This window comes from Leptodactylus fuscus, chromosome 11 (assembly GCF_031893055.1).
Source record: "Leptodactylus fuscus isolate aLepFus1 chromosome 11, aLepFus1.hap2, whole genome shotgun sequence".
NCBI classification, from domain to species: domain Eukaryota; kingdom Metazoa; phylum Chordata; class Amphibia; order Anura; family Leptodactylidae; genus Leptodactylus; species Leptodactylus fuscus.
The window spans coordinates 66,248,063-66,260,633 of NC_134275.1; the positions used below are offsets into that span (position 1 = coordinate 66,248,063).

General features: G+C 46.6%; 1 protein-coding gene across 1 annotated transcript; it reads right to left on the minus strand.

Annotated features, from left to right (window-relative positions):
* Nucleotides 1-24: 24 nt before the first annotated feature.
* Nucleotides 25-8,321, minus strand: COMMD5 (COMM domain containing 5). Its single transcript, XM_075260437.1, has 7 exons — nt 8,136-8,321; nt 6,034-6,194; nt 5,919-5,947; nt 4,697-4,747; nt 3,849-3,944; nt 2,269-2,344; nt 25-460 (listed from the first exon to the last, which is right to left on the minus strand). The coding sequence occupies exons 1-7, from the start codon at nt 8,290-8,292 to the stop codon at nt 359-361; spliced, it is 672 nt and encodes a 223-aa protein (XP_075116538.1). The 5' UTR covers nt 8,293-8,321; the 3' UTR covers nt 25-358.
* Between the last annotated feature and the right edge of the window lie 4,250 nt (nt 8,322-12,571).

A 12,571-nucleotide genomic window follows, 5' to 3' on the forward strand; every position in this document is an offset into this window, starting at 1 on the left:
CACCTAAAAAATTTAATACAAAGATACCAAAAACAAAAAATATGTATATTTACATGTACTGATATAGTCCAGCTGCATGCAAGGAGGTGCAAAGTGAGTGATCAGTTCAGAGGGTTATTACCCCAGGCAGGAGGCCGTATGGGGCAAATGGTGGTCCATGTGGTTCCATACTACAGCCGTATGATGCTCCAGTTGATGCCGTTTGTCAGGGATACAGTATTATATGGCGCATACTACAATTTTTGTCGCATCTGTAGGGGATCTACTATAAAAAAAAACCTGTATATACCTTCATACAAAATTTACGTCTCAAAAAAATCAGCCAGCCACATGGGTAGGCGCAGGCGCGATCCTGTGGTTAGTCTTGGATTTTTAGAATGTTCTTCTTCTCGAGGTCATTCATTTCTTTCAAGAGCAAAGCAACGTTATACCGCAGCTCTTGGAACTTAGCAACTGGAACCTGGAAAATGACAAAAGTATAGACGTAATAACATTAAAAGGATAAGGTTGTCATGGGGATAGGACTATATAACATCCTTAAAAAAATACTTTTCTGGCGAGAAAAGTAATTTTAGTAACTGAAGGTGCATTTGGTCCTGCAGATGCCGGCACAGAATGAGCACATTGATAGGACACGTGTCCACCGGCGCGCCACATCTTTTACATCGCGTAAATCAGACGACCGACAAGTGTTTATGTGTCAGCTGGTGACTGCAGGACAATACGGTCTTATTCACATGTCAGCGTTTTGCATTATGGATTATAAGCCAAAACTAGAGTAAAAACAAAGGACAGGTCCAATTCTCTCTGTGTAGGCTCCACTCCTGGTCTTGTCTTACAATTATGGATGCAACACTGATGTCTGTATAAGACCTCGTTCACACGGGGCATGGGTATTTTGGTCCTGATTCTGATGCGGGAAGCAGTGTCAGAATAGGTCCAAAATGCGCCTGCCGCGACTGTCACGGCTTCCCCCTCTAGAGTAGGCTCAAATGAATGGGCCTAGTCCGGAGGGTGCTGTCGCGAGGCGGACACCGGGGCTGACTCAACCGCAGAATCAGCCTGAAGAAAGGGCAGCTCGTTTCTGACACCGAATCCACCTCAGAATCCGCTCGGTATGTTCCGGCTCACGGAAAAAAGGAAGCTAGCGGTCTACATAGACCTCTATTGTGAGAGGGCGGATTCTGAGGTGGATTCGGTGTCAGAATCCGCCCCCTCCTGCCCCATGTGAATGGGTCCTTAGACCTTAAGCTAACCATACAGATTAAAATTTTAGACTGCTGAATTTGTCGGTTTGTCGTACATAACCCTACGACACTCTGCCTCATATAATAAAGCATCAACTAGTCAAAACCAAAATCTGTGTGTTGGATTTTTTCTGCTGAGGATGGACTAGATTGACAGACCTGTGGAAGATTTTTGTATTGTCTTCCACAAAGTGTCCATCATTTGCTGTTTCCAGAACTTCATTAGCACTGAATGACATTCATCTTAATTTTCCACGTGTATGGGGTAGTCGAAAGCTAGTTGAAAGGTTGGCGGTTGTTCATGTGTTTGGGACAGTTGTCCGAACAACCAATCACACCATTCATTCCAGATGAGCGATGGCAATCTAAAATCTAATGTGTATGGCCAGATTTAGAAAAGGCAATGATAAAGGCCAAGGTTTCCTAGAAAAGCTTGTTCACAATAACTGCCCTGATTATTGGGTCATGTAGAAGATCCTTAGACAAACAGAGTGTGGCCTATATTCATATCAATATGCACATTAAAGGGGTTGTCCAGGCAAAAATGGAGACACCCTTTAACTTTTAAATCAACCGGGGGCAGTGAAAAAATGTAAAAATAAAACAAAATTCATACTCGCCTGTCCCCGATGTCCTTCTGACACAGTCCGATCCTTCAGCTGAACGGTCTCTTCCAAAGTTCCACCGAAGCCGCTGATTGGACTCAGTGGTCATGTGACCACTGGGGTCAATCAGCGAATGGCATGTGATGTCACTACCTGTGACATCACAGGCCTGCTGAGGCCGCTGATTGGCCTCAGCGATCACGCGACCACAGAAACCAATCAATGGAAATCCCATTCAGAACATGGGGGACAGGCGAATATGAACTTTGTTTTATTTTTTTCAATGCCCACGGCTGATTTAAAACTTAAAGGGGTTGTCCAGGCAAAAATGGACAACCCCTTTAAGTAAAAACATAAAACAACAAAGAATCAAATAGAGAACGCAACAGGACATCTAGTAAGTATAGGAAACTCACTTCAAACCGATGGGACTCTCCGTTGGAAAGCTTCATCTGCATTAGAATGGATGGCTGCAGCGCACGGGAAAGAGAGCTGACAAGAGCAAACAGTTTCAACATAATTATAAGAATTCTTCAAATATTAATTCAGACAAAAAAATAAACAACCATATTCTCATATTCTACCAGACTACAAGAAGTAGAGAAGAACTGAAACTGCACACTATAAAGGCAGACCAGTTCCGAGTATGATGGAGTTAAAGGGGTATCATGGTTATTACCTCTTAGCTACAGAACACAGAATAAACCACTGATTGGTGGGGTCTGATCTCGGAGGCCTCCACCGATCATGACAACTGGGATCCTTTGAATACCCAAATGAACGGCGCAGCTTGTCTGCTCCATTTACCTTTATGGAACTGCTGGAGATAACCAGGTACAAACAGGCACTTGGCTGTTTTTGGCACTCCCATAAATGAAGAATTAAGTGGCAGTGCGCATGTTTGACCAGATGGGGCATTGTACTCTTGTTTTCAATACTACAGGTATTGGCATTCCCAGAGATCAGAAAGTTATCCTCTGTATCTTAAAGGGATCCTATCATTGGTTACCCTTTTTTTCTGACTAACACTTAGGAATACCCTTAAGAAAGGTTATTCTTCTTCTACCTTTAGATGTCTTCTCCGTGCTGCTGTACGGTACAAATTCAGGTTTTCTTAGGTATGCAAATGAGTTCTCTCGCAGCACTGGGGGCGGTCCCCAGCGCTCAAACAGCACTGGGGGCGTACCCAATGCTACAAGAGAACTTTCCAGTGACGCCTCCATCTTCTTCTGGAACGCCCTCTCTCTGAGTTTTCTCCATCCGGGTCTCAATCTTCTAGGCCTTGGGCACAGCCAACTGTGCATACCAGTGGCCACAAGAAAATGGGCGCTTACTCAGTAAGCTGTGTAAGCGGCCACAAGAAAATGGCCGCTTACACGGCTTACTGAGTAAGCGCCTATTTTTTTGTGGCCACTGGCATGTGCTGTCGGCTCTGCCCAAGGCCCGAGGCCTAGAAGATTGAGACCCAGGACGGAAGAAGACTCAGGGAGAGGGCGTTCCAGAAGAAGATGGAGGCGTCACTGGAGAGTTCTCTCCCAGCATTGGGGACGCCCCCAGTGCTATTTGAGCGCTGAGGACCGCCCCCAGTGCTGCGAGATAACTCATTTGCATACCGAAGAAAACCTGAATTTCTACGGAACGGTGGCGCGGAGAAGACATCTAAAGGTAGGAGAAGAATAACCTTTCTTAAGGGTATTCCTACGTGTTAGTCAGAAAAAAAAGGATAACCAATGATAGGATCCCTTTAAGGATAAAACAGACAGAATCTGATTCTAGTTTCTCAATTTTAGTGGGATTTTCCAGTGTTACCAGTCAACCTACATTTCAGTCAGCATAATAGGTAGAATCTATAAACCCACCTATGCCAGTTTTCTGCGTCAAGTGGGTTTCACTGTGGCACATGGCCCTTTTTTGCACCACAAATGCACGTCATTCCCTTTTTATCCTTCTAAATAATATTGTAATGTACGATTATATACTACAAACATATTATTACCTAGTAGAAATTGCAACATCCACTCTCCATCTCATATCCTCCACCGTTGGCAATCTTATACTTTGTTTCAAAGCAGCATCTTCAAGAACAGGTCGCCTGAGGGAAGTGTGAACAATAGTTATAAAAAACAAAGGCAGCCTGTATTCCGCTAACAGTCATAATGTATAGTAGAGATGAGCGAGTAGTATTCGATCGAATACCTCCCCTGCACAGATGTTGGTGTAATCGGTCGATAACCAAGGGGTTAAACGCAGTAAAAATTCGAGTCCCCTGCCACCTTCCCAGTGGCTATGCAGGGGAGGTATTCAATCGAATACAACTCACTCTTCTCTAATGTATAGTAGTCTTTTGAGCATCTACTAGATCACGCATTTTTGCAAAAGGATGCACTTATCACAATCACAATAATGTATATGGGATCTGCTGTAAATGTGCCAGACATCTTTGATACACGGCAGTCATTTCTCCTGACCTCTGTATACACATACATGCTTGGTTCACCCGAATGTATATGTGTTTCCAATGGGGAGAGTAAGCTGCTGCCAGAGACCTTATACCCCACCTAAAGGATCGTCTGTGCAAATTGACAGGCCTGATCAAACATCTTCTATTGGGGGAGACTCGGTCGGTCCTTATACACATGAGACTGTGGTCAGGCCCCGCTGAAGTATAAAAATGCTGTGGCAGCCACAAGTGGTCAAAGCCAATTTAAAGGCAATAATTCTGGTTATAACACTGGTGACCATGGGTGGTAATATGGGTGACAGATTGAGTATACCAGTGTCGAGGTGGATACATCTGTAATATGTTATACATTAAACATCGCTAGCTCATTCGGGGATACTGACCTGCTTCCATAAACAATATTTGCAAAGTCCTCTATAAAATCATCTGGGATTCTGCAATACAAAATAACAAGACAGTTCATGACACCAATAGTCCTACAAGTACAGTAATAGTAAGATTTTATTAAAGGGGTTTTCAAGAAAAAAAAATTACCTAAAAAAAGACAGGACATAAAATGACAAAAGATCCATTTCTTAGATTTCAATGTCTGAGACCTGGTTCACATCTGCGTTGGTAATCCATTCGGGGGAGTCCGCATGGGACTACCGAACACATTGGCAAGTGGTGTGCAGTGAAAGCACACGGACCCCATAGACTAAAATGGGTTTGCGTGGTGTCCGCACGAGTCATGTGGACAGAAAAGTAGATCATGAAGTACTTTTCTGTCCACATGTTCCATACGGACACCGCATGGAAAGCACAAGGACCCCATTATAGTCTATGGGGTCCCTGTGCTTTCATAGCTCACCGCTCGCCAATACGTTGGGGATTCCGTTCAGGGGGTCTCCTTGCGGACTCCCTGAACGGAATACCGAACGCAGATGTGAACCGGACCTTACATGCTGATCTACCCACATGGTCTTGTGACATACACTGCTGAGGTCAGTGATTGGCTGCAGTAGTCACATGGGTAGAAAGACAGCCAAGTAAACAAAGACTGTTGGGTTGCATGGAAGTGGTGATACCATGGAAAGTTGGAAAATTTAACAGGTAATGGATATTTTTTTTCGTATTTCATGCCATCAGCCTTCTATCTCTGAAACCCCCTTTAAGTAGCCGGGTAATAAAATAGATAGCTTTCCAACGCACATTATGTATTGATTCCTTACCATTGTCAATACTTCTGCTTGCAGTATCCTGAAAACTTACCCCGAGCACGTGTAGCTCACACAGTTGCCATGCTCTATTTAATGCCTATAGGGCTGAAGGAAACAACTGAGTGCAGTACTAAGTTCTTTCCATCAGTCTCTTAGACACTGAATGGTGCGTCAGGTGCATGCGCCATTATTAGTCCATAAAAACCCATTTCACTGCATTTATTGCTTATCCTGTGCATAGGTGCTAAATAGCCATGGTGAGAAAACCCCTTTAACCGCTGAAAAAGGCCCTTTAAATATCAGGAGTCCATAACAAATGACTTCACCCATAAATGTGGACTTGGCTGGCTGTTCAGCAGATGCTGCAGCTCCCATAACAGATCCTATATATACAGTGGGGTCTCACCTGAGCTCTTTCAAATCTTCTCTAAAAACCTAGAAATAAGAAATGACAGGTAGATTAGTGGCATTGCCGTCAGTGGCGCCGCCCTGCTGCCGTATTACAGACGCCATCTCCTCACCTCCTGTTTAAGCGTTGAGGCTGACAGTCTGAAGGCCACACGTAGGAGAGTGTACGCACCAGAGATGACAAAACTGAGCTGTTCTTCAGATACTGAGGTGGTTTCCTGTATCGTCTTCACCGATTCAGAACTGTCTTTACCCTCAAGGGCGCCCACCACAGCTAGATGAGAAAAACAGAACGTTTATTGGATTTCCCATCACTGTATTAGCCAAGTAGGATCTGTCATGGAGACCTCTTCCCGTGTGACGGTCGCTTCAGATATGATATCAGAATTGAGGAGCTGTAGTAAGCGCCGTCATCCTTTATAAGAGTATTGCAGTATGGAGGGGGCCCCACAGTGGCTCAGTGGTTAGCACTGCAGCCTTGCAGCGCTGGAGTCCTGGTGTTCAAATCCCACCAAGGGCATAAAACCATCTGCAAGGAGTTTGTATGTTCTCCCCGTGTTTGCATGGATTTCCATCCCATATTCCAAAGACATACTGATAGGGAAAAATGTACATTGTGAGCTCTATGTGGGGTTCACAATCTACATTAAAAAAAAAAAAGAGTATTGCACTATGGCTGTCGTGCAGGACAATCAGTTCAGATAATGGCAGTTTGCTGATAAAGCAGAGTCTGTTATCTCTCTATGTAAGCACACAGATAACACTGAGTCTATTCAGTACAAGCATCTGCATATTATCTGTTCTGCATGAGTATAAGTGAGGTCTGACCAGAAATCTGTCCACCATTGCTTTCTATGGTTATGACAAATGTTTATTTTTCTAGTGTGCTGTGAATAGAAAAAAAATAATAAAAATCTCGCCATGATTTTCGTGTAAACTGCGGCAAACGGCTCGGGCTTGATTAGTCCCATAATATATGAGGTTAATGCAGTGGCGTAACTACCACCATAGCAGCGGTAGCAGCTGCCACAGGGCCCGGGACATTAGGGGCCCGGTGACAGCTGCTACCGCTGCTATCATTATTCTCGGAGGTCTTTTCGGACCCCCGAGTATAATGATCGGGGCCCCCTGTGGTGGAATACTTTCCACCAACAGGGGGCCCCGAAGCTGCAGCAACGGCTGACACACAGGAGCTGCAGCTCTTGCTCCTGTCAGCGCTTCAGGACGCTCCCCCTCTCTCCCCCCCTCTCTCCCCCCTCCCTTTCTCTGCTGTCCTCTGCCCACCAATGAGAGGAGGAGGCGGGGCTTATCCCTGCCGAGCTCCTGCCGTCTGCACTGGAGGAAGAAGGAAAGTGAAACTAAAGCTACACAGGTACGTACTGGGGTTACTTATTACTATCAGGCATATGGGGGGATTACTTGTGTTTTAGTAACTCCATGTGCCTCATATTAATAGCAGTTAACCCCATCATCTCCCTCACATTAACCCCTGTTTGCCTCACTATAAGAGTTACTGATATGTGAGACATATGGGGGTAATAATAATGAAGATACTTTATTATTACCTCCATGTCTCACATATCAGTAACTCTTATGGTGAGGCAGACAGGGGTTAATGTGAGGGAGATGATGGGGTTAACTGCTATTAATATGAGGCACATGGAGTTACTAAATTGTAATGCACAGGGCCAGATTTTATATCCACAATTTGTCCTGGTATAGCGGTCAGCGGGTGACGTGACAGTATTTAGTCCTGTAGGGGCCACTAAGGGACATAATACTGTGTGCAGGGGCCACTATTGGGTATAATACTGTGTGCAGGGGCCACTATTGGGTATAATACTGTGTGCAGGGGCCACTATTGGGTATAATACTGTGTGCAGGGGCCACTATTGGGTATAATACTGTGTGCAGGGGCCACTATGGAACATAATAGAGCGCGCAGGAATGCGTAGGAGGGACTCGGTTGAGATCTTCGGTGTCGGGGGGGCCCCATGTCAAAAGTTCGCCACGGGGCCCCGCCATTCCTAGTTACGCCACTGGGTTAATGAGTGTGCAAAACCATCCGGAATTGCTCTGTGTGAACAGGCTCTAAGAATTCCCTCTCTTTGTATGAGTGCAGACTTCCCATAATGAATGATTACAATCCGATAACTTTATGGTGGAGTTCCCCTTTAAGAGCAGGCATTCATTACTAATGTGCAGCATCACTCACCCTTCAGAATCTTCCTGAAGACGTCCTTGTCCAGGTCCTTCAGATGTCTGGCCATGCCCTCCACCTCCGGGGGAATCCGGGCCCCCAGGTAGCTGGTCCGGTCATTACTACCGACAGAGGAGGACGGATACGGATGGACGGTCCTGACCGATGTCATCTTCCATCCGCACACCCCACTGCGCAGGCGCTCCCTTCTCTGTCATGTGACAAGGGTAAGGGTGTGTCATGTGACAGCTCACGGAAACAGACCTAGAGGCGATATACGCTGCAGCCCTCGTCAGCGCCACCTGGAGGCCAAATGGTTTAATGCAGTATGAAGACCGCACTGTCACAATGCCGGGAGCTTATGTTGAGACCTGTGCCTGGAAACTGAGGAATTATGTATAAAATACACAGCTCTCAGGAAAATGGTTCCCAATTCTTGAAAAATGTATTCCAAATAATTAGTCATACTATCCCAGTACTAATGATATCTATAGGAAAAGGCTAGATTTATGGTGACATATAAGTATATCAGCCTCCACAGCTGAAGGGTATGCAACAGCCTGGTAAGTGGTACCCAAGACTTGTGACCACCCTGAATCTTAAACGCACAACCACCTGGCACCCAAGACTTGTGACCACTCTGAATCTTAAACGCACAACCACATACCTCCCAACTTTTGAAGAACGGAAAGAGGGACAAAATGCTACGCACGCCGCGGAAAATTTAGCCCCGCCCACTTTTGTGTTGACTCCACCCACTCGTTAATTTTTCATGTGCCCGCACACAGTATAATCCTCCTACAGTCACCTGTAAATTATATGTCCCCCCCTCTATCTCTCCCCCAGTTTCATATACACCCTTCATCTGCCCCCAGTTTCATGTCCCCCTTCCATCTCTGCCCCCAGTTTCATGTCCCCTCCATCTCTTCCCCCAGTTTCATGTTCCCTCCATCTCTGCCCCCAGATTCATGTCCCTCCATCTCTGCCCCCAGATTCATGTCCCCCCAGATTAATGTCCCCCCTCCATCTCTGCCCCCAGATTCATGTCCCCCATCTCTGCCCCCAGATTCATGTCCCCCCATCTCTGCCCCCAGATTCATGTCCCCCCATCTCTGCCCCCAGATTCATGTCCCCCCTCCATCTCTGCCCCCAGATTCATGTCCCCCATCTCTGCCCCCAGTTTCATGTCCCCTCCATCTCTGCCCCCAGATTCATGTCCCTCTATCTCTGCCCCCAGATTCATGTCCCCCCAGATTAATGTCCCCCCTCCATCTCTGCCCCCAGATTCATGTCCCCCATCTCTGCCCCCAGATTCATGTCCCATCTCTTCCCCAGATTCATGTCCCCCTATCTCTGCCCCCAGATTCATGTCCCCCCTCCATCTCTGCCCCCAGATTCATGTCCCCTATCTCTGCCCCCAGATTCATGTCCCCCATCTCTGCCCCCAGATTCATGTCCCCTCCATCTTTGCGCCCAGATTCATGTCCCTCCATCTCTGCCCCCAGATTCATGTCCCCCATCGCTGCCCCCAGATTCATGTCCCCCATCTCTGCCCCCAGTTTCATGTCCCCTCCATCTCTGCCCCCAGATTCATGTCCCTCCATCTCTGCCCCCAGATTCATGTCCCCCCTCCATCTCTGCCCCCAGATTCATGTCCCCATCTCTGCCCCCAGATTCATGTCCCCCCGATTCATGTCCTCCCTCCATCTCTGCCCCCAGATTTATGTCCCCTCCATCTTTGCCCCCAGATTCATGTCCCCACATCTCTGCCCCCAGTGTCAAGGCTTCCTCTCCATCTCTGCCCCCAGTGTTATGCCGTCCCCTCCTTCATCTGCCCCCAGTGTCATGCCGTCATCTCCTTCATCTGCCCCCAGATTAACGTTCCACCTCCACATTAAACTTACCTTCTCCTCCGCTCCCTCGCCGCTCTCTGCGTGTCTCTCTCGCTGACACATATGCGGCTGAAGTGAGGAGCTGACCTGTGTCAGCTCCTCGCTTCCCCGCTGCCGCCGGTCTCGCTGACACATATGCGGCTGAAGCGAGGAGCTGACCTGTGTCAGCTCCTCGCTTCCCCGCTGCCGCCGGTCTCGCTGACACATATGCGGCTGAAGCGAGGAGCTGACCTGTGTCAGCTCCTCGCTTCCCCGCTGCCGTCGGTCTCGCTGACACATATGCGGCTGAAGCGAGGAGCATACCTCCCTCCAACCGGGACCGCGGGACATGTCACCCAAATCGTGACTGTCCCGTGGAAATCGGGACGGTTGGGAGGTATGGGCACCCAAGACCTGTGACCACCCTGAATCTTAAACCTACAACCACCTGGCACCCAAGACTTGTGACCACCCTGAATCTTAATCCCACAACCACCTGGCACCCAAGACCTGTGACCACCCTGAATCTTAATCCCACAACCACCTGGCACCCAAGACCTGTGACCACCCTGAATCTTAATCCCACAACCACCTGGCACCCAAGACTTGTGACCACCCTGAATCTTAAACCCACAACCAACTGGCACCCAAGACTTGTGACCACCCTGAATCTTAAACCCACAACCACCTGGCACCCAAGACTTGTGACCACCCTGAATCTTAATCCCACAACCACCTGGTACCCAAGACCTGTGACCACCCTGAATCTTAATCCCACAACCACCTGGTACCCAAGACCTGTGACCACCCTGAATCTTAAACCCACAACCACCTGGCACCCAAGACCTGTGATCACCTTGAATCTTAAACCTACAACCACCTGGTACCCAAGACTTGTGTCCACCTTGAATCTTAATCCCACAACCACCTGACACACAAGACCTGTCACCACCCTGAATCTTAAACCTACAACCACCTGACACCCAAGACCTGTGACCACCCTGAATCTTAAACCTACAAACACCTGGTACCCAAGACCTGTGCACCACCCTGAATCTTATGGCTAGTTCACACTAAGTTTTTTGCAGGCGGATTCTGACGCGAAATCCGCCTGCAAAAATGGCTCCCATTGACTTCAGGTAGTGGAAGAAAGAAGCAAGATGCTCTATCTTACCACAGATTCTGCGGCTGAATCAGCTGCTCGAGACACGCTCATGTTTAGGCCCATTCATTCACGGTATGCCACGACGGAATGTCGATGCTGCATTGGCATCCCATTGCAACTAGTCATGCATAATATTCACAAGGCGGAAAAGGTTACCACGACCGTGTGAACATACCCTTAAACCCTCAGCCACCTGGCATCCAAGACTTCTGACCACCATGAATCTTACACTCACAGCCATTCCATATTTCAATAATTTATTTTAGTTTTTTTTTACTTCAAAAGCCACAACTTTTATATTTTTCTGTTCACATTGGTATTAATTTTTGCAGCATAAATTGTCATAATGATACCATTTAATATCCTGTACAAACTACTGGGAAGTGGGACAATAAGTACAGCATTGAGAGATAAACTGCATTGACACCATCTCTTACGGGTTTCAGTTTTACAACGTTCACTGTTCGGTAAAATTGCCCTGAGGCCGGGGTTTTGCTCAAATGGAACCAAAAATTTTTGAGACTACATTGAAATTGTTAATAATACTCAGGGGGCTCTTTACACCCCAAATTATAATAAACTGAGGTAAGGTAAAAATAAAAAAGATCCATCATTCACCTTTAATCCCCCTTATGAACAATAGGTGTGATTAAACCTCTGACACGACTGTATGACCCGCCCCAATGACTAAATGTATAATAAGCTGGTGGCAGAAAAGCGTTTTCTATGCTAAGATTGTCAATTGATTTTGACAATAGCCTGACTAAGAAGCTGATAAATGCACAATACACATACACACCCCAAATACATGTAACACACTTATACAAACAGCAGTGACTCTTATAAAAAAAAGCAATATACATTAACTATTTACATTGTTGCAGCACCAGATCAGCACAGTCCTTTACAAGGGTGCACCTAGCCTCTCCATTCTGCATTTTGGAATCCTCCCCCCTCCATGGTGTTCATTGTATGTGAAAAATATTTTTCTAAGTTTGCAGACCGGGCATTTTTGGGCGCAGGGATACCTAGTGTGTATGCGTTTTACAGTAATTTGTAACTGTTATATGTATTCTAAGAGCGAATTAAAGTTTTAGTTCTTTTTGTTTTTTATATTTCATTTATTAGATACCTGAGTCTTTAACCCCAGGGGATCTTATCACTAATGCAATGCACTACTATGCCAATGCATTGCAAAATATCAGCATAGTAGACAAGCCTGGGAGCCTTCAATAGGCTCTTGGCTGTCATAGCAATGGGACGGTGGCCCCGGATCCCTGGCAAAATGGTGGTTCCTAGTTTTTGCCAGCAAAATAGCACCTTGGTCAGCTTTTGTGGGCACTGATCGTGGGCATTAGCATCGTGTTTCTGCTGTATATAACAGCAGAGACCCCACAGCTATTGAATGCCCCCAA